The sequence below is a fragment of the Andrographis paniculata genome, unplaced genomic scaffold, assembly GCF_009805555.1.
Source record: "Andrographis paniculata isolate CXL003 unplaced genomic scaffold, ASM980555v1 Contig78END, whole genome shotgun sequence".
NCBI classification, from domain to species: Eukaryota; Viridiplantae; Streptophyta; class Magnoliopsida; order Lamiales; family Acanthaceae; genus Andrographis; species Andrographis paniculata.
In genome coordinates this window covers 761,831-789,374 of record NW_026137615.1, presented here as the reverse complement: position 1 = coordinate 789,374, position 27,544 = coordinate 761,831, and the positions used below count along the sequence as shown (strand labels likewise).

The 27,544-nt window shown below is 31.9% G+C and overlaps 1 protein-coding gene across 1 annotated transcript; it reads right to left on the bottom strand.

Moving 5' to 3' along the window:
- Positions 1–4,784: 4,784 nt before the first annotated feature.
- Positions 4,785–11,683, bottom strand: LOC127239946 (transcription factor GTE6-like). Its single transcript, XM_051258334.1, has 9 exons — positions 11,423–11,683; positions 10,914–11,049; positions 9,721–9,933; positions 6,929–7,006; positions 6,446–6,670; positions 6,127–6,225; positions 5,909–5,967; positions 5,412–5,562; positions 4,785–5,312 (listed from the first exon to the last, which is right to left on the bottom strand). The coding sequence occupies exons 2-9, from the start codon at positions 11,031–11,033 to the stop codon at positions 5,127–5,129; spliced, it is 1,131 nt and encodes a 376-aa protein (XP_051114291.1). The 5' UTR covers positions 11,034–11,049; positions 11,423–11,683; the 3' UTR covers positions 4,785–5,126.
- Positions 11,684–27,544: the final 15,861 nt, after the last annotated feature.

Sequence of the window (27,544 nt, the reverse complement as noted above, 5' to 3'; positions counted from 1 at the left end):
CCCTATACCGGCTCATCTACACACAGAAGTTGGCTAAGCAACGGCTCAACTCCTGGGGTATCACATCCTCTCCCACTTTAGAATGCAACGTTCACGTTGCACCCCAAGGATTATCAACTGCTAGGCCCGTCAACAGTCTAGTCAAAGACTGCGGGCTGTCGCAGGTCGGTTATAATACCAACTGTGACACCCCGGCCCGCAAGCCATCCTCAAATTACTTTGGGACAAGCACGCTTAATTCTAGAGTTCTTTCAGCAGTACTTCCGAAAAAGAATGTGCACATTGTTAATATAAGTAGTCTATTCAATCCATTTAACCTCTAATCGACTTTGGATGGCCTAATACCGGCTCATCCACACAGGAGTTGGCCAAGCAATGACTCAACTCCGGGGTATCATAGAGACACACACACATTTATTAGGTAATTTTGGCATAAATTATAACAATTTCAGTGAAGAATTGCGAAGAATGCTTATATAAATTGCTAGGAAAACATGTCCAAAATTAGTGTTATCAACCATCACATCCCCATCAAACCAAACTATTGTGAAAAAAACAACATTTACTTGTCCTTATTGTATCTTTTCCTACATAATGATGTCTTTTGGGTTGCGCAACACCCTAACAACCTTTCAGCAATGCATGTATCATATCTTTAGTAACCTCCTGGACTCACTCATTAAAGTTTTTTGTGATGACTTTTCATTATATGGTACTAAGACCTTTTTCCTGATGCCTTAATAACTCTGCCAAAACGCTTCTCCACTGCATTGAGACGGACCTCGTGCTGAACTAGGAGAAATTGCGGTGAACACCATTCAAAGGCTTGCTTATGTAATGAATGGCGTGATGCGTCTGCTACAATTTTAGGCTTGGCACAGCTCCTACTGCACTATCACTCGCGTCGCCCATAAGCTCAAATGGCTAACTCCAATCAGGTGCTTGGACAATGCGTGAGGAGATTAATCTCTCTTTAAGGCATTAAAACACGTCCTCACACTTATCCTTCCATATGAAAGGAGCATCCTTGCACAATAAAGCAGTGATAGGTTGCGAAATCTTACTGAAATCCTTGATAAATCTTCGATAAAATCTAATGTGTCCTAGAAAACTCCGTTCAGTTTTTTCATAATTCGGGGTTGGCATCTTTGTTATTACACTTACTTTTGATTTGTGTACTTCTATTCCTACGATGGAGACTTTATGACCCAAAAAAATTCCCTCTGTGACCAAGAAATGACATTTCTCCCAATTCAAGAGAAAAATTAGATTTTACGCGGCAAATTAGCATCTATTCCAAATTCGTAAGGTATGCAAAGAATGTTTTGCCACATACAAAAAATTCATTCATAAATACTTCAACGCATTAATCTAGTAAATCAATGAAGATGTGTTATATGCACTTTTGAAAAGTTACAGACATGTTACATAACCCAAATGGCATTCTCCGATATGCAAAGGTTCCATAGGGGCATGTAGTAGTTTTTTCAACATCAGCAAAAGTGATTGGGATTTGATAGTATCCAGAATAACCATCTAAGAAGCAGTAAAACCCATGATAACTCAATTTTTCTAATCGTTAATCCAAGAATGGTAGTGGGAAATGATCTTTGCGCATAACCGCATTCAGTTTTCTATAATCAATACATACGCATCATCCAGTAACTAGCCGCATCATGAATACTTCACCTTTCTCAATTTTTTTTCACAAATCCTCATTTCTTCGGAACCACTTGAGTGGGAGTCACCCATTCACTGTCCAAAATCGCCATGATTATGCCTGCATGAAAAGGTTTAATTACCTCTTTCTTTCTAGCCTCTTGCATATTTTCGTTGAGGCGGTGCTTTGGTTGGCAACATGCTTTTACATTTTTCTTCTAGGTAGATATTATGTATGCAAACAGCAGGGCTTATTCCCTTGATGTCACATATTGACCTTGCAATGGCTTCCTTGTATTTTATTAGAGCCGCGAGCAATTTTTCCTCCTAATCATCGCATAGACTGCTAGAAATAACTACTGGATATTCATTGTTTTCTTCAAAAAATGCATATTTTAGATGATCCAAAAGTTTCTTAAATACAAGTTTTGGTTTAATGTCTCTATCTTTAAGTTTTTCTAGGATTTGCTCGCGAGTATTTGCATCACGATTATTTTCAGAGGCCTTGGATATTTCTACTAATTGAGATGGATCACATTCAAGTTCCTAAAATCAATTATCTATTAAATTATAATCATTTGTAGATATGCAATTTATAACTATTGGATCAAAGTCATTGTTGCAATCATTTGGTTGTAGCATAGCATCTTGCATTACAAATGTGAGTTCGTCCTTACCAAGCTGCAATGTCAGTTCGCATTTGGCGACATTGAAATTTGTTTAGGCAGCGGTAAGGGAAGGTCTCCCTAGTATAAACGGAGTATTCTTATCCTATGATATTTCCATGATAATGAAATTAGGCGACATTGATATTTGTTTAGGCAGCGGTACGGAAAGGTCTCCCTAGTATAAACGAAGTATCCTTATCCTTTGATATTTCTATGATAATGAAATTAGGTGGGAAAATAAACTCATGAACTTGTACCAGAACATCAAATTTAATTCTTTTCGGAATTCTAACAATTTTATCCACTAATTGAATAACAGTTCTACAAGGCATTACTGTGTATAACTTCAATTGTTTGTACAAGGAATATGGCATTAGATTGTTTCTTGCTCCTAAATCACCCCATTTTTCAGTTCCGAATTTCTTAATGTACATGCAAATATGAAGCTCTCATGGTCTCCCATTTTTGTAGGCAATTCTCCTCTAAATATTGCACTACATGTTTCAGTGTTGTGAAATTTATGTCTCATCCTCAGGGGAGTGTCCACCTCTTTGCCAAAATATCCTTTAAAAATTTAGAATATGTTGGCATCTTCAATAGCGCATCTACATGGAATAGTGATTTGTAACTGTTGAAATATTTTAGAAAATTTAATAAATTGCTTATATGTTTCCTTTTGCTTTAGTGGTTAGGGGTACAGAATTTGTGAGTTTGTTTCTGAAAGTATTTGTAGAGTTTTTATCTTGTCTTTTTTCTCTTTCTGGTCTATCCTCCGTATGTGTGATATTCGTCCCTGCAGCAGAAGATTGCATTATGATATTAGAAGTAGAGGAAAAAATTTTACCTTGGTATGGATCAAAGAATTTTTTTTTTTTTTTTTTTCTGCTTTGCGTTTCAATCGCCTTTGCCTATTTTGGATTTTTGTCCATAGTGCTGGACAACTGGCTTGGTGTTTTCACGTGCAGTTGCTCTACAATCTGGCCCAATTTTTTTTCCAATAGCTTTATTATGGCGGTTGTGTTTTGTTGGAATTGTATGCTATCCTGCATGTACTTCTGCATATCTCCTCCAGGGCGGCTAGGGATTTTGTTGATGTTGTAGATGTTGAGGATGAGGGTATAGGAACTGTTGATGTTGTGGTGGGTGCGATTGATAATGGGGTTGCGGTGGTAAAGATCCTCATGGCGTATGCGAGTGTTGCCCTTGATTGAATAGAGTACTCATATCAACAATGAGCACATTCATTTTCGAAAGCCCTACTGAAAGAACTCTAGAGTTAAACTTGTTTGCTCTAAAGTAATTTGAGGATTGGTGACCCTTTGGAAAGTCTCACAGCGTGCGCATGAGTGAGGATAGAAGCGCGCCGAAATGACTCGTATTGACCTATGGGGCCAATCTAATCCCGACACGCCTGACTTTACGTGGCTTGCGAGTTGGGGTGTCACAATTTGTACTATGCCTAACCTGCAATAGCCCACAATCGTTGACCAGACTGTTGAAGGGCCTAGCAGTTGATAGATCCTTAGGGTGCAATGGGAACGTTGCAGTCTAAAGTGGGGATGATGTAATACCTCTGTAGTTAGGCCGGTGCTAGGTCATCCGATATTGAATAGCGATTAAGTGGATCGAATAGACTACTCATGTCAACAATGTGCACTTTTTTTTTTCAAGAGCCCTACTAAAAGAACTTTAAAGTTAACCCTAATTGTTTGTACAAAGAATATGACATTCGAAGAAAATGCCCGTCAAGTGGATAAGGTTGAATGCAATATATATACACTTTGTATGTTAGAATATTGCATGAGAGAGAACACGAGAAATATTACCTCGTAATTTTTGTGATTATTTGATCTATACATATTCTGAAGAGCTACACTAATAATTGATTATTGAGCTAATGATCTATTTCTAGATACATATTTCACTATCCTACGAGCCGTTCTCTTCGACATCCACAACTGATGAATCAATTAATTAGATTGTCACGTATCTTTTTATTATATTTTCTAAGTCAAATTACATATGAATGACTGCTTTCACGAGCATTTTTGGATTTATCTAACTAGATTCAATTAAATTTTCATTATCTTATAATACTTATAAGTCACTTAACTAAATCTAGTTACATGAATCCAAAAGAAAATTATTTTCAGTTATAATTTAGATAATAATCTACATATGGTGTATTATGAAAAATATATATATATATATTTAAAAGAAATCAGTCTTAAGTGGGACCTCCAACCTATACATATCATCATTGGGAAAGTAAAGTTCATATACTAAAAGACCGAGCTAACTGAATCGGCTGCAGCGACAAAAGGACTCAGCTAACAATAATACCCAAGTCATACCAGTTGTACAATAGTATAAACAAAAACTTAAGTACCAAGATACAAATCTAAACCAAAGCAAAAAATCAAAACTAAGAAAAATAATCGGCATCAACAAAAATAATACCTCGAAGGAGTCTCGAAAAATCTGAAAGAGTCAACGTTCTAGTTAACCCGATGATGCACACCTGATTAGCTAAGTAATCCAATGCATGATTACCTTCACGATAGATATGTGAGACAAATGAATAAACGAATCTGAGAAAATTATTCAAAATCTTTTTACTCCAAATAAAAATGGAACGAGACCAGGGGCCAGGCGGCGTTGTTACGTCAAGTAGAAAAGTAGCAGCAGCAGCAGCAGCAGCATTGCCTCCTTGAGACAATCAACCTAACATCACCCAACCTATACAAAGTGTACACAACACAACTATCTCATTTACACAACACATTTTGCTACAAGCAGCTACTGTCCACCCAGAGGCTTCTTGCTCTTCTTCTGTGAACTTGACTTTGCTGCAACATCCGATGCTGTCTCTCGTTTTCTCTTGTTTTGGTTATTATCATTCCCTCCGGTGCTTTGACAACTTTTCATCTGTGCTTGCAATGTGTCTTTCACGAAGAACTTCAACTTCCACAACGTTGATTCACTCTGCAAGGGTCATGTGCATCAGTACTAGGTTTATTTATCAGTAGACGACTTAATGAATTAGTTATGCATCAGATAAAAATATATTTAGTGTTTGAAAACCTGAGCGTCAATGTCAACTTCTACAGTATCATCTGCTGCTTGAAATGTGGGATTCGCCTGGGCGATGATGTCGAGGGCCTTGTTAATGTCTTCAGGTGAGAGCTTGGTGATGGCACTCCCGAGTTGTTTCTTCTCTTCTGTTGAGATTTTCCTACACCGAGGTGAAAATTACACATCAAAATCAAAATAACCACTACCGATATGCATCTTAGACATTAAAACCCAAACACATTGACAGCGAGGTCTTAATTGACTAATTCCCAAATTTGAACATAGATACCAGTGAGAGAACCTACTAGGATTTTGATTCATCTACCTAAAATTGTGAATATACAACACAATTGATAAAACATACACAGGCTGTACTGAACATACCCAGCTTTGCTACTGAAATAATTGAGCCAATTAATGCCAAACAAAGACCAAAACTGTAAAGGGTCGTGAACTCATTTAAAAAAGAATAGAATATGTAGAGCATGGATAGAGGGATAACACACCTGCACTTCTGAAGTACACTATCCTTGAGTTCTTCCAGATTTCTCTCGACTTTCTCAAGCTAAGAAACGATTGATAGGATGTTATATCATTTCCAAGGCTATCTTAGCATAGGACTAGAGGCAAGACAATTATATGACCCATCAACAACTCACAAGAATAATTTCCTTAGCTATGAGGGAAGGGAAAGTGGGTTGGGGAAGAGAGCCTAAAAAAATACCTCGATACTCAAATCTTTGGCCATTTTGGCATGAGCAACCTCCTGAGCAAGCTGCATATCTAGTTGCATCTCAGCTTCTTCTTCTTTCCGCCTTTTTTCCTTCAAGGAAAGAAAATAGTTTACAAGATGTTTATTCCCAATAAAACAACAATATTGATAATATTATATATATTACACAATAAATCCCAATAGAGTATCAACTGGCAATTTAAATTTGAAGTATCAATGATAGCTTTGAGCATCAAGAACATTGGAATTTTCATGAACGTAAAAATATTGATTCCGAGCTTATCTATAAAGTACGGAAACTAACTAATACCTCTTCATCAACTTTTGGTAAAAGCTGAAGCCATTTTGTCTCAAACTTATCCAACAAACTCTTGGCCATAACATGGACATCATCTTTTTCTTTGTTATACTTCATTGCATTCTTAAATACCAGCCTTACATCAGCGCACATCTCTCGGACATTTTTATACCCAGTCTCATCCTTGGCCTCCATTTTGCTTTTGATAGTACTGAAGTCCATGGGCTTCTCAATAACCTAATGTTAATGATTAATTATACATTCATATGAAACAACTAATGGAAATGAAAGTGTAGGGTCTGCCTAGAAAACTTAAAGTGTTGTAGCCATTATGTTTAGTTGTTTACAGTTTCAAATGACCAATTTGATTGGGCAAAAATATTAATAATCTATCAGAAGCTTCTTCGTTTATTTGGGCCATCAAACTGATCCGGAGGGACCACAGTGTATATAAATACACTGGTTGATCACAAATATACAAAGTCCGCAGCTTACCTCATAATAATCATGTAGACCAAGTCCCACAACATCCACAGGCTGCATAAAGGGTCCTGCCCATTTGTGTTGAGTCATCTGACAAGAGTGAAATAAAGATAAGTGTTTACAAGTTACTTTTAGAATTGTATACTTCATATTATTTATTAATATATTTAGATTCGGTACAATATTTTGTCATTTATATGTGAATCAGAAGGTAGGTTTAAATTATTAATTTTGTTTCTAATTCACAATTTTACTAATGCGTTATGAATAGGATACTCTTTTATTAATTTTATGGGAAAGACACAAACTTTTTATTTCTAACAAGGTATAGACATGCCACAAGTGCCATAATTCCGAGGACCTCTCACTCATCTACCAACCCATCCAATGCTCAAATGCAGGCCACGTGATACAAAGAACAAAATCAGCAATGAAGATGTGTAGCAAAAATGCCTGTCAGCCAAACTCAAGCTTATTTCCAGCAGGTTAGAGAGTTCCCAAACACTTCCATAATTTTGGAGATGCAAGAATGGGGCAGTGCTGAACTTTCATCAAGTTATAGTGCATTGTTTGAGAAAGAAGTTCACCAAGTATTGGGGACGAGTTTTCAGGAGTATTTCGGGAGGTGGTTATTTAATTCTAATGGGTCTGTGAGTGATTTTTGGTCACAAACACCTTTGGAGATTGATAGTATGGAATATGTGGCAAATTAGGGTGTGTTTGTTTGGGGGTTAGGATTTGAATAGTAAAAATTTTGAATTTGAATAGGTGTATGATGTGATATAAATAGGTGTTGATGTGATGTTTTGAAAATATAAAATTGATTTTTAGTATAATATAAAAAATGAAAAATAAGTGTTTGATTTGATGTTTTTTAGAAGAAAAAATGGGATGAATAGTGTATTTAAAATTAATCCTCCAAACAAACACACCCTTGGTGGACTCAATTGTAATTTCCATCACATTCATTTCTAGCTAACGAGTTATGTGCAATTCGCAGTTTATAAATAGTCCCATGCCCGTAAACAGGGATTTCAAGCACGTCTAAGCAAGACTTCAATGAATATAACAAACTGAAAGTTCTTCCATCTTCTTTAAGCAGGTATGACGACTATTCTTGTGACAACTCAAAATCAGGTCATTGTTTGGATCATCCACCCAATGGTTCTAGGCCTAAGGTGAGTTAGATTGGCGACTCACAACTCTGATTCATTGCATGGTTTCTAAGGACTGGTAATATCCATCGGGTCATTGTTTGGAATTTGGATCATCCCCCCAATGGTTCTAGGCCTAAGATGAGAGAGATTAGCAACTCACAGCTCTGATTCGTTGCATGGTTTCTATGGACTGCAGTATCCATCGGAAACCTTCAAACAGTATGAAGGCCTGAACCCACACCATCCCCTATCGTTTTCTGTTTCCTTCCATTTTAATTTCATTGATTTTCTCCAATTTTTCTAAATGTTTTATTTTTGAATTATGTCCATCAAGTTTCATTTGCTTTTGCAATCTAAGTACTTGATCCAAGGAATCTAAGCCATCTCAATTCGAGCAAAAAAGATGCACCAATGAGCAAATTTGATGAAAATTTGGTGTTCCTTAGCGTGAAATTTTCGGATGAACCATTGCTTGTGTTGTGTCTACTGGGAAATGACTTTTATGCCTTCATGGGCAGAAAATGAAGGCCACTTAGATCTTAAAACCCTAAAGAGCAAAAACCAAAGACCAATACCACCAACTAAATAGTTTCCTTGATTCCTTCTAAAGTGGAATGCTTTCCTCCCTATCCTAAAATCATATAATCTAACCACCCTGGGAATATCAGTCCCTGATATTATTCATACTTTTGCTCTAAAATACTATTCAAGGTGCAGTTTCTCTCCTTCACACAACCTTTCTAGTGGTTAGGACTTTTGTGCCACAACTGCTAGGTTATATATGTCTTCTTTGATTTTGTTGACTTTTGTGCATTGCCACTATTGAGTGTGGCGGTGTTTCTCGCGCATAGTTTATGGAATGCTCTTCATCAAGCAATCTTGTTTAGAACATGATAACCATGTCAGAAAACTTGATTTGTTCTCTACTAGAAGCTGAACAATTTCTTGCCTCACAAGGATCCCACTTGACAGAGTGTTAATTCCTTTAGAAATATAATACTAATATGCTACTAATATTTGAAGTCAGAATTAACGTAGGTTTTTTAAAATAAAATTATTAGTATATTATACCTTTTATAGGGGAAAATGAGCTTTACATTTCCTACACAATAAAAGAGCCACCTGTGAGCTACTATGGCTTGAACTTATTCTGCCCATGTGAGAAAGCTGGCAGTAACACAGGCATCCATTATTTCCGACTGTTCAAATTTTTCCCTATTAGAATTTTAGGCCACTGATACTATGTCCTGATTCCTGCAAGGTTTTTTCCCCTTTCACATAGTAATTTTAGAGAATATTATTCTTTGTCACACTGGCTTATGTTACAACTTTTTTACTTTGGAGGGACTTCTTTTTGCCACCAATGTCCAATGTAGACATTGTTTCTTGTTATGTCCTTCCAGTGCTCACTCAATTTTCCAAAACATTACCTAACTAATAGCAACTAACAGAATTAACTGGGTTTCTAAGGCCAAAATATATAAAATGAGAAGCTGACCAAATAGACAACCTTGGTCTATAAAAAATATACAAAGTGCAAGAATACGAAAAGAAAGATAGCATAACCAATAAAGCAGAAAAATAAAATCCATAATTATCCAACTCAAAACTCACTCAAACTATGTCTGCAAGCAAGACAATGGTTACCTGACGTAAGATTGTTCCAAACTGGCGCTTAAGCTCTTGCATTCTCTTGGCAGCAGCAGCCTCCCTACGAGCAGCCTCTTGCTGCCTCTTCTTAAAATTTACAGTGGAGGTTTCCTTATCTTTATCTTTCGTAGAAGAAGCACCTTTTGGATTTAGATGCTTCGTATTTGAATTGGAGTAAAACTGTTCAACCTCATTGAGTTTTTGCTCGAGCTGCACACACTCATGACATACATGATTATTTAATAATTATTGATCATAAATAAAAATCACATTTCCCAATTAGCACATGTAAAATCATCAATAAGATCACAAGCATATATCTTCGCATTTCACTCATAAAAGTTTGATATTTTTATCTTGCGAATTTATATCTATTGCATAATGTTGATTAGATTATTGTTGCATTATACAAAATATTTGGTGTACATTTAGTATAATTGGATTGGAATGTAAATAAGAATGCAAATTAAGTAGTGTTGATTATTTGATATATGTATATACATATTAAGATCAAATCTCAGTAGGTAAAGACCAAAAAGAATTTACGGTTGTGTTCTTTTACAACAAATTTTTACTATTCAAATTCTTTTTTCCCTCTAAAAATATCACATCAAACAATTACTTTTCCCCTTTTATATTATACTACAAATTTATTTTACATTCAAAAGTATCAGATCAACCTTGATTTATATCGCATCAAACAACTATTCAAATTCAACTTTTTACTATTCGAAAATCCAAACTAAAAAACTAAAACCCACAAACAAACACAATTTACATGTTTTGTGAGAATATAGTCTGTTTGTCAAAATATGCCCCAAAACAATGCGATGTAAAATTGCTTTATAAAAGTGGAACTTGCACAGCCATATAGGTATCTAATTCATTAACAGAATTCTAAATTCGAATGCATTCCAAATATTACCATTTGGCAATCAATCCCAAAGATGTTTAGAAAATTATATTTTCTTTTATCTTTGCTTAAAATTTTTAAGTAGATTGGAGGTTAAACAAGCTAAAAGTTTACTTTCTAAATTAAATTCATCTACTACTCTAAGTAGACAAGATAAGCTACATAAATCCACAAGGCCTGATTCCAACAAAAAGAAAACAAAAGGAAGTTTATAACCAATACACATGATTCCAATAAAAACAATTTGGAAAAGATCTCAGAAAATAGAGCATTCTACCTGATCAACTTGTACAAAAATTTCACCCACAAGTTCATTCAGGCTCCCCACTTCAGACATATTTGGTTTATTTTCTTTTGGGCTGCTACCCTGTACATCCAGCCGGATCTTGGCATCCATTAGCTACCCGCAGGTTCTGGCGAACATATAGAATATAATTTTTTCGCTTAATCATATTAAAGCACCACATTTACTGATATGAAAAGTTCCAATAACTCACCTCACAAATCGATAGATGCCATAACATTTTTTAATAACACAAAAGTATAACGTTAGAACTAATGCAGTAAGCACCTAAACCAATTTCAACAAAAGAAACACAAAATAAAACCACCAATCCGTAAAAGAATGAACGTATTCAACAAATATTGAACCAATTGACTTCAACCCTTCGAATCACCTAGTTAACATCAAACATTGTGAAACTCAAACCCTAATTACCATAGCAGTAGGCATTGGAAATTTGATAACAGCAGTTCATTCAAAAATAATGTAAGAAGTGAACTTACAAAGGCTTCCCACGAAACACAAGAAAAACAAAACGGTAAGAGGATGACAACCACGACAACGAAGCAGCCCTGTCTGGCGTCGAAGATCGGAGGGAAGAATGACTGCGGGAAAGGAGACGAGAAACGAACAAGCAGACGAGACACAGATCTGGTTTCGAAGTCCTGATAATTTGCGAATGATAAAACAACTTTTTTCTTTTTAAATAACTCAAACACACTCGCACCCACAACTCAGCAGGAATTTCACCAAACAGCGCCCACACAGGGTCGAACCCAAAATCCAACCTCAAGAGAATGATGGAATAATTTACTCCTTCGTCCGTATATAAGATTATATTAAAAATATTTTTATATTTTTAATTTTTTTTTTTTATAAAATATCTTTAATATTATAAAATATTAATGAAAATATTTTTTAAATTTTTTTTTAATTTGTATTAAATTTTGATATAATAATTAATATTAAAAAATCAATGTGACCCTTACCTAATAGAGGTAGTATAAACATAGTATATGATGTCAATATGAACTTATAGTCACAAGTTCACCGACACCACCATCAGGTCACCTTTACGGCACAAACTCTGACGCTTCCAGGTCCACTTACCACACATGATTTGCTGACTTACCTTATTGGGGCCTAATTTGCAGGTTATTAGACTCGGCCGAAATTTACCAAAATGCACGAGTAGCGACTGCATTTCCCACGCTATCAAAAAAAATAAAAAAATAAGGCAAGGATAGTTCCGATCAAAAATTAAATAAATAAATAAATAAAACGCAAGGATTGTTGTCCCGTAAGGGAGGCTGGTGGTGTGAGGTGTTCAAACCGCGACGCCTTCATATCACCTGTCACACATGATTCGTAATCTGTTTTGTCGAACTAAATTTACAGGGTATTAGGTTCGATTGACTTTATCACATTATAAAAAAAAAAAAAAAAAAGAAGCAAATAACGTAAAAGAATAGTTCGTTGAAAGATGGTCTATGGTGTAGGGTGAACCCTACGGATTTAAATTCCCTCCAAGCTACATGAAACACTTGGTTTAATTTCTGATAACTTGTTGTAAGATTTATTTTAATGTTTTTTTTGGAAAATAATTTGTATGAATAATATAAAATTTTCAAAATCCTTTCCAAATAAACACAATTTAGAGTAACTCATTTCCGATTATACCTTTTACTTTTACAAGTTAAAAAAAAAGTAGAATTGGATTTAAATCTCTATTTGCCCAAAATTATTTATATTTAGTCCATATCTAATAAAACGTGGACTGCACTCCCCCCATTTCCATATTATTTATTTTTTTCCTCCCTTTACACCCTCTTTCCCCACCCAACAAAAAGGAAACCTCTGCAATTATTTTTCGATCGAAAAATCCTCGAAGAAACACCGGAAACTACAAAATTGAACCCACCATGTTGGTTGCTCATGCTCTTTCGATCTTCAACACTCATTCATTCCCTTGTTGTCGATCTTGAACGCCCATCGCTTTGCGCCCAAATCGACGGACCTCAAAATTTTTTTGGGTTAGTAACTATATATCGATTAGAGGTAAAAAACAGGGTATTTTGTGGGAAATTAAAATGCCCTGCTCGATGATGCTTACTCACATCTAACAAACTTTCAAACATATCCATCTATAAATATATTCAAATTCTATTTGCGAATATTTGGTTTTTCAAGCGATTGAATATTGAAATTGTGTGGATAATTATTCATTTTTATATGTTAACTAAGATAATGAGAGTCATCTTCAAGCAGAGGTAGTTCATTTCCTATGTTAAATATACCCGCTTGATGGGAGGTTGTCATCAATTTGTTTCTATATTGTTCCAATCAATGTACTAATCCTCATGTTTCGTCTGTGTAACTTGGTCGATCGAAGAAAACGTTATATTCTCAATAGATAAAAGCAGTCACAAAAATACGATCATTGTGGTCATTTCGGGCACAACAGAAGAAACTGTAAAGATCGGTTGCCGTAGTCCTTGCGAATGTTGTAATTTTCGGCTTTGTCATGGACGTCTCATTTGACGTGTAAGTAATTACTTTTGTGGTGCTTGATATAATGCAATATTTTAGTAAATTATACAACAACAAAACCCCACTTGCATAGAACCACAGTTGTAATTTGGATGTATTGTGGTACATGAACACGAACAACGGGTATTTGACACTCTCATTTTGTATATGATAATTCAATAACACAAGTATCATGACACGTAACAGAGGCATAGAGATTATCTTAGGGGTATTTAGTTGCTCTTTCGAAGCACAATGACATTTTTTGATATTACTGTCTTATACACAATTGATTGTAATTTATATGAAGGAATTGAAGCACATTGTGTTGCATCCGTTAAACCCATACACAATTGATTGTAATTTGTACACTAAAGAGAACGGTAGAATGTATTGACATACATAGACACAAACATCGAAACCGAAATAGTTCCCATTTTTTCTATGACATTTGAAGCCGACGGTTTATGAGAACTTATCAAAGCCACACAACTCATTTTTATATTAACTTTCTGAATTGGTGTATCAAAACACTTTGGCATAGTAGCATAGGTAACAATTCATGAAGGTCACTTTCGGTCATATTCTAAATCTTCACAAGTATTAATAAGAGCTATGAAGGCACGAAGTTAGGAAACTATGTCATGAGATTAGATTTTTCAGTTACATGAAACACTGTAGTAGGTACACACCTAGTATAATTTCATACACGAAGCCAGATTGGGGGTATAGCACAACCGATCTGGAGTACTCACTTGCTTAACCGAGTCAGACCCTATGCTTAGATGCCCCTGACCGAAAATTGTTGTGTGCACTATGGTCTGGATTAATATGTAATAGGTCTAAAAAAATTTTATTTGTGGCAGCAGTCGTATACTCTAACAACCAACATAATTTAACTTAGTCACTTATGACTTGATTAGACATCTACAAGTGGAGGTTGAACTATGATAGTACATATATCATACAACCTAACTAAGTCAATCCTGACTTGTTTAACCATCAATAATGAATACGTGTTGTTTACCTATTCTGACAATTCGAAGTGTTTAATAAGACTACTATGATAAACTCATATTTGGTTACCGTCAGCAAGTGAAAATTTTGAACCACAAACGGCTCTACCCTAACCACAAGTTACCAGGGTATATAAACGCTTTACAGAAGGATATGAGATCATAATTATTAGTAGTTAGTATCATCCCTAGGGTATGTGGTTATTTTATGCAGGTACGTGAAAATGTGATAGGGGTACAAATACTGACATGCGAGGTATAAATAATGGTCCCTCAAGTATTATCTGTGTAGTACCAGGTATCCTCAAATGTAGTTGATTACAGTCATTCCAACACATAAGGGTCAATTCGCGTACTCGGTGAGAGCACTTCCTTTCTCAGCTTTGGTGGACCGAATGTTGTGTATGCTACAATTTTGGATTACTACATAATAGGTCTAAAGAACAATCAATCCGTAGGAGTAGTGATGCATTAATAGCAAACTACATAACTTAAACATGTCATGTATGATTTGTTTAGCCATCCATAGTAAAAATATGTTCTTTTCCTTCACTTACAGTTTGATCGATACACGGAAATACAATAATGATAAATTTATCCCTCGTTACCAAGAGCAATTGAATATTCTGAACCAAGCACGACCTATTTTCCAACCACAAATAATCAAGGCATAGATATGTTTCAACGGAGCATATAATTTCATTTTGTAGGTACGTAAAAACTGCATTGGGGTATGCCCGTTGTGCACGTATGTATAAATATTCTCGAGGTACAAACACCAATATTGTAGGTATGATTGATGATTGTTTAAGTATTATATGTATAGCTGCAGGTATCCTTATATCAGTCAATCGTCCGACAATTGAGGCAATTAAGGCACTCCGTAGGAGCACTCCCTCTAACAGTAAAGGTATGTGCATGAGTTTTAAGCCGGTATACATACTGTTATTGAAAGTATTCGTGGACAATCAGTCTAATATATTAATCATGTCTAAAAACTTCATGCACAATGAAAACCACGAATAGGATCAATCATAACATGGCTAGACAATCACTGTAAAATACATACAACTGATACATGTGAGGTCATCAACGTACCCCAGAAGAAAAATAGGAACATGATAGTTTTTCGTCACGAATAAAATATTGCAAAAACCAAATAAAATAAATAAACGATCAATGTTAGAAATAGCTAGAGGCTCCAGCCTCTGTGTTAGAGCCTCTTCCAGCTTCTCCAAAATATCGGACCAAGGTAAGGAGCGTGGGTTCCTTCTAAAAATACGAACAAAGCTCTTGCTTTGAGCCATGACATTATCCCTAACTTACACTCCTTTCGAATGTAGTCCAAGAACCACAAAAAACTACTCACAAAAACCAACAACTCCAAATCCGTGCCAATAGTAAAGGCCATGTTGTCTGGCTGATAACTATTGACCAAATCCAATAATCGATACCACAAGAATCTCATTTTCGGACAATCGAGAAAGTGTCCGAACAAAGTCCGTTTTATTTCCGTAATATGAAAATCTGACATTTCCTTCTTCAACTTCTCTATCTCATTATAAAAGTGCGCAACGGCAAACCGGCTAACTACATATTTATACTCATTTCATATTCTGTGAAAAAATAAATATTAGTCAATAGTAAAGGTATATCGAAATACTATATAAGTTTACTGAATATACTGAAGAGCACTTCAAAATACAAAAGAAGTGCACATATAACCCCTGTAGGTATATTACATAGCACGCTATGTTTAAAAGATGCAATTATGGGTACATAACAATATCATAATTGATTCTCAACCGATTTAATTTGTAACACAAGTGTCGACCCCTAAACATGATTAATATTCTTAAAAAAAAAACCAACAAACATGTAAAAATTAAACAATAGTAGCCAAATCAAACTTATTATCCTGTAAAACCTTTCGGAAATATAAAATGTTGAACCCTGAACACACAACTATGTCCAAACATTACTTCCAACAAACGAGGATTTCTTGAGGACGAACGGAGGCATACCACATTAAGGCCGAGGTTTAAACCGCAATCAAACATACAATCTAGGGTTAAGAACTGTGAATAAAATAAAAACTTTTAGGAAGAACGAAAGAAAACTTACTTCTTCGTGTTGCGTCAGGGTTCGCTTCCAACTTCTTCTTCACCATATTTTTTCAGTTAGGCAGACGGTGAGCTGAAATAAGAGTGATCGGTTACGGGTGAGAATTGTGAAAGCTGGTGTAGAATTTTGTTTGCAACTGAGAATTGTTTCCTCACCTACTATCAAATCTTATATGTAACTGTTGTTTAATTATTATTCTTTTTTTAAAAGAAAAAAATGCAAAGGTATATAACAAGCATATATAAGTATATATTTAGAACATGGTAAGTAGAACGGGAAGAGTTATGAATATATATAATAGTTATATATGCACATATATATATATATGACATCGAAGTATTCTTTACTTTTTAATATTAGAAAATTAAAATAATAACAAAAATATCAATAGTGAGTTTGTTCAAATCAAATCAAAAAATGAGGGAATGCAGACCAATTTATTATAAAGAGGGATTGAACTTTAACTTATTATGTATCCGGAGATTTAAAACCAACTCTCCCTTAAAAAATATTTTATTTATATTCAACTATTTTATATAATTATCTTTTATAATATATAAATAATACCAATAATTTTTATATATTCAACTTATAAAAATATTTTAAATATTATATCAATAAATAAAATTTATAATTATTTTATTTGATTGTACAAAGTAATAAAATTTTATAGTAGATATATTAAATTTTTAATATTATTAAATAATATTCATGCAAAATAAAAATATTATATAATATAATTTGATTAATATAATAAATTCAATATAAAAATTAATATTAATTATAAAATAATAAATATATGAAAACCATTTATTTTATAAATACTAAAATAAAATTCATAAAAAAATTAAAAAAAATAGAAAAAAACAAAATTTTAAATAATTTTTAATTAAAAATAAAATAAAAAATAAAAATCACTATCTAACGAGAGAGTGTCCTTTTGTACAAAAAGAATTCTATCTGCAGATGAATTAGAAATAGTTTAAGGGTATAAACATTAAATAATTAAAAATATACTCCATCGGGTCTCGTATCTATCTAGTGTAGGAGGAAAAAAGGTAAAAAAAAAATTAAAATATCCTCAAAATAAAAATTTATTGTAATGATATATTTCTAATATAATGTAAATTTAAGGGTAATTTTAATAATAGATACGTATTATTAGAGTTATAAAAAAAATATATAGATATTTTGTTTTGACATATACCAAAATAGAAAAATAGAAAAATAATTAAGGGATAGAAAGAGTATTATAATATAAATAATTATAGGGATCCAAATGAAAAGAGCTACTAATTATGGAGTAATATATATTCCTTTTTTCGAAGATAATTGACCATTTTCATTAAGAGATAAGTATTTGAGATAATGACATTTAATTAATTAATAATAGTGAGTTATGATATTATTTTATTATTTTTATATAATTAATAATATTAATATTTTAAAATAAATTTAATATATATGATTATAAAATTAGAATATGTATTTAAATATTTTAGAAATTATATCGCAATAAAAAATATATGCAATATGAATATGATTTTATAGAGAATAAGATTTTTTATAATACAAATAAATAAATAAAATATTTTAATGTATTTATAACTAATATAAGTTAATTTTATAAAAGATTTAGAGTTTTAAATGTAGATAAAATATACATAATGTATACTCTATCCATTTGTAAAAAGCCAATAATTTAAAATAAAATATTATTTTTTCATAATCACAATTTTGTATATTTAACATAAAAAGAACGCATACATCCAAACACTAAGAGTACGATTTGGTGCAAGAATGAAATTACATAGAATTAGTAGTGGAAAATGAAATTGTAAAAAAGAGAATTTAACAAAGAATTGCATACAATATTGCAAAGAATTTTACACATAGTCCATAAATATTGCATCATGATCCTCACCGTCCTCATCATCGTCATTGTCCTTATCATCGTCATCATCCTCACCGTCCTTAATAGCAGTGTTTCCCAGAGCGCTACTTTCCGATGCCATTCAAGAAACAAACCTTCTTTAGCACTTCGTATCTAATGGTATATATTGGACCCCAAAGATTTGCACTATGGGGACTATCGAGGCTCCAATGTGTGAACTCCATAACACATGTCCTTCCTCCGGCGGGCAATACATGTCATAGATAGCACCAAAGTAGAACTATTCTCCCGGAACCAAACAAAGCTGCCACCCCTATATCACCTAGCGGGGCCCTCCCACTCAATGTAGCCATCAACCCACACAATATATAGTGACTAACTTGTTCATTATGTTGGGGACCACAACCACCGAAAGTGCGTGAAATATGCACGTCAACTGACTGATTTTTAGAATCAACCAAATCTAATTATCAATAAAATCACTAAGTTCATTCAAAATATACGACAAAATAAACACAATAAATGAGGGAATAAAGTAACCTTGACCCAAAAAAGACAAAAATTTACAATCTTTTCGACATAGAGTACCCATCCCTGCCATTACATATGACCGACGGAGGGTTTCACCCAAAATACCAAAATCAAACTAAAATGTTTGGCACTAAACTATGTTCCTACTTACGATTAAAGAGATTTAAGAAATTTTATCAAAATGGAAAGGACTTGATGTTTGGAGTCCTAGAACCGCCTGTCGCCGGTCAACTGGTCGCGTTTTCCTCCATGAAGGGAAATCTGAGCGAGAGGAGTTGTGACAGTGCGAGAAGTGGCATCAGAGGATTAGCGGGGTCGGAGGGAGTGTAGCGTCGGAGCGGAAGAGCATAGAAGGGCGGCATCGGATCTAGGGAATTGTCGCGTCGAACTGTTGTGGGAGAAATTTAAGGTAAATGGGTGTAAGTAAATTGGGGATAATTCCTTTTCTACCACTGTCTGAAAAATTTTGAAGTAAAAAATTACAAACATGGGCATAACAGTCCACTTATGGTTAAATTTAACTCCGTCAATCGACCTTCTGGGCCTTGCTTTTTCGAGTTTCTTTCTCTAGAAGCATCGCAAACTCGTTCTGAATGGCGGGTTTCAGAACGTCAACAATGTACCGAAATAGATCCAGGGTGGATCCGTGAATGGATGACCGAATTTCCTTACGAATCTGCTCCTGAAGGACGCTGGCTGGAAGATTAATGATCTGGTCTGGCCTTCCAACAGCCGCGGAAGCCTCGTCGCGTGGGGCAGCATGTTGCGCAGGCCACGATGACGAATCACCGACGATTCCTTTGTTTTTAAACATCTTTGCAGTCGTCTGCGACATCAATTTTCTTCCGAAGTTGCATGTAAAAGTCGCGAGACGTCGGTGTCCCACTGGGCATGCCAATCTGTTGTCGTAAAAAAATCGCCACCGACAGCTTAATCGGAAAAGCCTGTCGAAATTGATTTAATCTTAGGGTTCCCCAGCCTCCTTAAGAAAGGATCCTGGCTATCTCGCGATAACCAAAAAAATTGATGAAAAAAGAAGGTAAAATAAACAAGAACGAAGTTTAAAATTAAATTGGAATTAATTGAAGAATAAAAATTTGGAAAAATTACAAGAAAATAATGCAGAGAAAAATTATGAAAAAATAAGAAGATTCATGATGAATGGCCGTCCTTCCTACTCTCTTGGGTCTTCTTGAAATAGTTAAATTTTTTTTTGAATTTATTTGAATAAGATCTTATCTCACTTTCTTCTCCAACAACTCCAACAACTTTCTAACCACTTCTTTGACCTTCTTGCTTCCGTTGGACTGCTTCCAAGTCAAGTTGGACCTCCTTGAACGATGGGCTAGACGGGCCCGTCTGCTATTTTGGACCGTATATTGGGTCGCAAATGTCCTTGGACTTGGGCTGCACTTGCACTAGGCCGGCCCAAATAATTTTGGGTGTGTACAATTTCTTTTTGTTCTTTAAATCCGTTTGTCCTACAAAATTAATGTGTATATAAATTTTAATTTCTAAGAATAATGATAGAAAATTTGACAAATGAATTTTCTCTTTCTTTTTTAAGTTACAGTTGGTTGGGAGTTGAATTTTGAGTTAGAGTATTAAAAAGTAAAAAAATTAAATTTTAATAGTTGCATATTATGAAATAAATAAATATTGATACCATATTCTAAAAATAAATTTGATTTTTAATATAATATAAAAATAATATTTAATTTGATATTTAAAAAAAATATTAATAAATAGTAAAATTTTCCCAAAATTCTATGTTCAGAAAATTTGACATTGGAAGTTTTGATAAGAAGATTTTCTTCATGACATAAATGATTTACATAGTGTGTTAAAAATTGAATATTGGCTTGTAAAAATATTGGATCCTCTACAACATATATATATATATATACATATTGGAAGTATGTGATCATGGATTGTCTACTACAGAAAGTTTTTAGTGCATTTTATCGCTACTTACATGAATTACAAAATCTTTGGAAAAAAAAAATGGTTATCATGAAATTATATAAAAAAACTCACAAGCAAAAAAATAAGACAAAATTGCTCATAATTTATCTGTATTTGCAAACTATGTATCATTCTTCCTCATAATTTAGAAATTGTCGTGAAACTCTTTTGTATTTTAAAAAATATTGTACATAAATCCCTAAAAAAGATTTTTGTGCAATATTTCTGAAAATATGAAGGAGTTTTGCGCAATTTTAAAAAATTTTCTACAATATTTTTGAAAATACAAGGGGGTCTTTTGCAATTTTTTATTAGAGCATAATAAGTTTGTTTACTTTGTATTTTTTGATAACACGACTTTCTTATAAATATTATAAAAATATATATAATATATACATTAAACTAATATATATAATATATATTATTTACTAAATAAAAGTCAATAATTTAACATACAATATTATTTTTTATATTAGCGATACAATTCTTCATACCTAATCCAATAAACACAACCATGAAAAATTACAAAGTGAACACAAACGACGATGTTCCATAAAAAAAAAAAAAACTCCTATGGGCGACATGGCTTTGATGTGCCTATTTTTACTTGACTTAATACAGTGTGCTCTTTTTATATATTTTTACGTACGTTTTTTTTCTTAAAAATTAATATACTATATATTTATTATTTTTATATTTTCTACACAATTTCATATACTTCACATAAAAAAATAATTATTTTCAGTTATTTTACAAAACAAAAACACTACTATGTTTTTTTTGCTATCCATTAAATTTATTCACAATTTTAGTAAAAAACTTTATTTACTCATCATTTTATTACTTATACTTTAAAAAATAAGAATCAATTTATCACTATTTTTTTTTATTTATCTCATTTTTATTTTTATTAATTCTTTAATAAAATTTTCATAATACCCTACTTTATTTCTTACCTACTTTATTTTTATATCAAAATACTATTATTTCATAATCTCCATGCCCATACATAGTGGCATAAAAAGCCCGATCCGAAGGAGTAATATATAAATAAACAATAGCTTATATCATGGCTTGCAGGTGTTGTGTACACCAGGCAAAACCAAGTTGCCTTTATTTTTCTGTCTCTAAAACTAGGTTAGTGTGTATGTTTTTTCTTGTTGGACTTGGTAAAAAATATTATCTTCGTCCGACTTTAAGGACCATATTTACTTTTTCCGTGTTGATTTTTGAATATTAATTATTATATCAAAACATAGTATAAATCAAGGAAAAATGACAAAAATATATTTATTAGTGTCTTATAATACTAATAGAAAGATATTTGTATAAAAAATTATACAAATATAAGAATATTTTAATGTTAAATACAATAATACAAAAAATAAATGTAACTCTTAAAAGACAAACGAATGAAGTATCTAAAATATGGCAAAAGGCCATCTATATGAAACCATTGATACGCTCTTACGATGTTATCTTATAAAGGATCAACATAATACTTATTTATTGTACACCAATGTGGCATATCGAATAGATGATATAAAATAAGGATAATCTACGTATTTATTATTTATATTTCAACATCATTGTATTTTTTTTATAGCTCATAAATATATTTTAGGTTTGATGTTAAGGCCACCTTGCCTTGAATTTGAAATTGTGATTACCTTGTCATTGTTAGGATTTTTTTTATTAACCCCATCCACTCGGAGTGTTTATTTTGTAGGATGAGATTACAAGCTCCTATATTATTTTAATAGATTATATAATCATACTTTTTCCGTCACATAACTATGTATCTATTTGTTTTTTGCACGAGGTTTTAAAAATATTATTATTATATTGGGATGTAATAGGAATAAAGTAGAAATGACTAAAATAACTTTATTAGTATTGTGTGATATAAATGTAATGACATTTGTGTAATATATTGTAAGTTGTAAGGGTACTTGTAATGTTAGATAGATAGTACAATTACTAAAAAAAGAAATGAATACTTTGTTATGGGACGGACTAAAATGGAAAAATGGATAGTTTGTTATGAGACGGAGGGAGTATCATATTTACTTTACTTGATATATGCAATAAAGCGGTGGCTTCAGTGTTGAATTTAAAATTCAACACTGTGCTGAATAACATATGGTATTACTACATACAACATATTGTATATGTTAATATAATAAACATACATCACACAAACAAAGAACACATGTTATAGTCTCAACACCACATCGTGTGCTGTCTGACAGCTCACAGTATTATTATAGACAACACATTATATATGTTAATATAATACAAATACAACACATGAACTAACAACATATGTTATAGTCTCATACAACACACACAACAGTTAATTTTAGCACATACATACTCTTATACAACACACTTGTTATTATAAAAAAATAACACATACCTTTATTATACACAACATGTGTTGTATATAATAATATTGTGTGTTGTTTGTACATATAACGTGTGTTGAGTTGAAAAATCAGCTAAGAATCAGCACACTAACCATCCCCCTGCAATAATATAGAATCTTAGTACAAAGATCACTTACATAAATTCATCCCATCCATTAAAGTAGGTTAATTATATTTAATTAGTGTCTTGTTATTTCAATCGATCTAGCCATGAGCAGGTTGAAGATAACTAATTTCGAATTTTGAGCAATTAAAACAAACAAATTATTATATTGGATAAAATAATATTGTACAATTTAATCACCCTAAGTAAACACACTGTTGGTTTGAGCGAACCCGTATGTTTGTGAGGTTGGGTTTTGAGTTGATTTTTGTAGATTTGGGTTAGATTAGATGTCGTCGGGTTGAGATTGTTAGTTCTTGGTATAGATTGATGGCCTTACATTGAATTCAACTTCCTATTTGCACATATTGCAGCACAATTAAATAAGCTGAAATAGAATATATTGGGATTTAAGATGTTTTTAGTTATGATCAACATTTATTCATATTAAAAGCATTAATGGCTTAACTAAAGATAAAAATATGCAGACTCTTGGATATTTTTATATGTTGTTGAAAAATGATCCATCCATTCCCAATCAAATATTGTAAGATTAGGTTCAGAGGGTTTACCCAGTGCACACTTTCGGCTACAGATTTCCACGTTATAAAAAAAAAATGTTGTAAGATTATGTGATTAATATTAGTATTGCATTTGAATGAGTTTGAATTCCTATAAACGGATGAAGCCATAAGCATTTCTTACTTTTAAAAACTCCAAATATAAGAGAGAACGAAGTGATAATATCCATAACAAAAAAAAAAAGACAACAAAAATCTATGTTGTATTATTTGAAGATATCTAAAAAAATATTTATCCCTAATTAATTTTAAGGTTGAAGACATTCTTCAATAGATAAATAACAAAATATTCATTCCTTAATCTTATATTATATTTGGTATGGTGTGATAATATTTGTTAAAATATCATCCATAAATTGTAGATAATTATATACACGTATGTTGTAATAAATTTTTTTTTTTAATAACGTATGAATTGTATTAAAGAAATTGCTTTTATGCCATATATTTTTGCTTAATGTATCACAAAAAATAAGAAGTTTGCAAGATAAAGTCGCCACTCTTACTCACACTAGGTGAACTATTTTTGTACTTTTACACTACAAATAAATGGTATAAAGCTATTTTGAGGATAATTTTTAAGTATTATGACACATATAATATAAAGAATGGGAGTTTGTTAAGGCTTGGAAAACATATGTTGGCCTTACATTGAACTCCACTACCCATTTGAACATATTACAGCACAATTGAATTAATTGAAATGTTCCATCCGTCCCGGTGCAAGGTTGTCGTTTACTTTGCACGTAGATTTTTGTATATTAGTATTATAATGGGTTATAGTGAAGAAAAACGAAAATGCCTCTATTAGTATTGTATAATATAAAAGTAATAACATTTGTGTAATATAGTGTAAGTTGAAAGAGTATTTATTATGTTAGGTAGGTAGTACAATTATTAAATTAGGAAATAGTAATCTTGTTTTGGGATGAACGAAAATGGAAAATAGTAACTTTTCAATGGGACGGAGGGAGTATGATAATTAATATTTTAGATCTTTATAGTCATGATAAAAAATTGATTGGAATTTGAATCATTAATGGATCAACTAAAACAAATGATTAAAGATTAAAATATGTAGAGTTAGAGCACACATAGCAGGAGCTCTTGACAATTATATATCTAAAAAGTTAAACCATATTTCTCGTTCAAGGGTTAAGTTATGGGTTCGATCTCAGGTAAATGCATGGATATAAGTGCTTTAAAAACAATAAAAAATTCAAGATCAGTAAAGAATGTTACTAATATTTTCTTTCCTCCACCTGGAGTTGAGACTAGATTGTGTTTATTTGTAAGATTTGATTGATTTAATATTTTGAATGTAAAATGAAATTTTTAATTAATATAATAAAAAAAAATTGATTTAATGTTTGAAGTGGGGGAATTTGAAATACTAAATCAAATGTAAAGTTTCATAATTAAACACATCCATAATATATTTCTTTTTTACCTATGTTATATTTAATATAAATTATTGTATTATATTTAATCATAGTTTAATTATTTTATTTTGAAGTTATTAATTTATTAAAATTAATTAATATATAATTTAATTTAATATTAATTATTAAATCATTAATTAATCATATTTTTTAATAAAATTTATATATAAATTAAATTAAATTATCAATGAAATTCAAAATAAAATTATATATACACCTAAATAAATTTATATTGTACTTTAAAGTACTATAAAATAATTTAAATATAATATATAAATTTTATTTTATAAATTATTTTAGTTAAATATCAAATTTTTATATTAAAATTTTCATTAAATGTATAGTACTATTATACTCTATCCGTCATCCAATTGTGTGCTAATTTGACCAGTTACGAGTTTTAAGAAAAATATTTAAAAATTTGAATTAAAAAAAGTAAAAAAAAAAAGTGGTATGTTTTTTACTAAAAACAAAAGATGACAACCGAAAAAAAAAAAAGAATAAATTTGAATGACAGGAGTAATATATAAAAGATATATTTTTAAAAAGTACATATTATATAAAATTTGTATTAAATAAAATAATAAATTTATTGACATTGTAGAGACATAAAACATAAGAACTATTTTTTTTTTTTTTTTATGTAGAATTTAGATAAGCTTGATAAAGATTTTTATGAACTAATTGGATTTTGGAGATTAGGGTAGTGATTATTGTGTTAATTAGTATTTAAAGGGACATTAAAGATGATTTGGATAAATACTAAAGATTTTATTGTGAATTAATGAGGAATTACTTATGATTGGAAAGAAATCATTATCCATACTTTGACTTTGAAGGTTTGTGAGGGCAATCAGAAGAAGGGAAAGTTTTTATTGCTTTGTTCTATGTTTATTACGAATGGCTAATTTTCTAAGTTTTAGTCCAATGTTAAAATTAGATTCTAGAATTGGATTTATGAGATATAGTTTTGATATGAATTGAATCATTTTGACTGACTGATATTTATACAATTTCAATTATTCATATCTATAATTGTTTTATTTAATATTTTATTGTGATTGAATTTTAAATTAGTTTAGCAATTGTATGCAAATCGAATATTTGCATCTGCAATTGTCTACTTGTTTGATGATGTGGTAAATAAGTTGACAAAATTGGCCTAAATATTATATATTAAAAAATTTTAATCTTTTCGTAATCGATTGAATATTCAAATTGGATTTTTTTGTGCACTTTTCAATTTTAGAAATTAGTCTATGATTGTACCTACTTTATTTATTTGATTAGGGACACGATCAACATTTGTACCATTACTACCAACGAGGTAAAAAAAATTTGAGCATTATGATTGTATCTAATACATATAACCAATTTATCAATTCAACATCAAGGTCACTTTTTATCGATGATCGAATCTGTAATTTAATGGGCTAGATGTTTAATCCGCACATGAAATCGAATTTTATTTTCCCATCATTTTATTTGAATTAATAAGTTATTGTGATATATTAGGGTTAATGATCGAATAACAAACAGATAATGTAGGGAAGATACAGATTTACGTGGTTCACCAACAACGTGTTGGCTACGTCCACGGACAGAAACGAAGAACAAATTTATTGAGGACGGCCGTGTTACAGATTACATAGCCGAGCCTGTTGGCGACTTGTTAGAGTGAGAATACATGTCTATTTATAGCATAAGTCTATATCAAAATATCAAATTATATTTCTAATGTAGGATATAATATTTAATATCCAAATCATATCTCTAAATCTAAGATACAATATCTAATATCCAAATCATATCCCTAAATTCAAGGCATATCAACATAAGTTTAATTTCTTACTCCTAAACACTTGATTTTGCAATAATAAATGAATAAAATTACACAGTTCCTGTGGATTGACCTCGACACCGCTTACTATATAATATTTGTCGGTATTAGAAATTTTTTATTAGAAGCCCAAAGGCTACCAATAAATATTAAAATATTTATTTACTAATC

What these genes read in the sequence shown, in the direction of transcription:
- LOC127239946 (XM_051258334.1), bottom strand. Translation starts at nt 11,033, where the DNA reads ATGGATGCCAAGATCCGGCTGGATGTACAGGGTAGCAGCCCAAAAGAA. An exon ending in CCAAAGATTTGAGTATCGAG is followed by an intron (nt 5,968 to 6,126) that starts GTATTTTTTTAG and finishes ATCGTTTCTTAG; the next exon opens with CTTGAGAAAGTCGAGAGAAA. An exon ending in AGTGTACTTCAGAAGTGCAG is followed by an intron (nt 5,563 to 5,908) that starts GTGTGTTATCCC and finishes ACCTCGGTGTAG; the next exon opens with GAAAATCTCAACAGAAGAGA.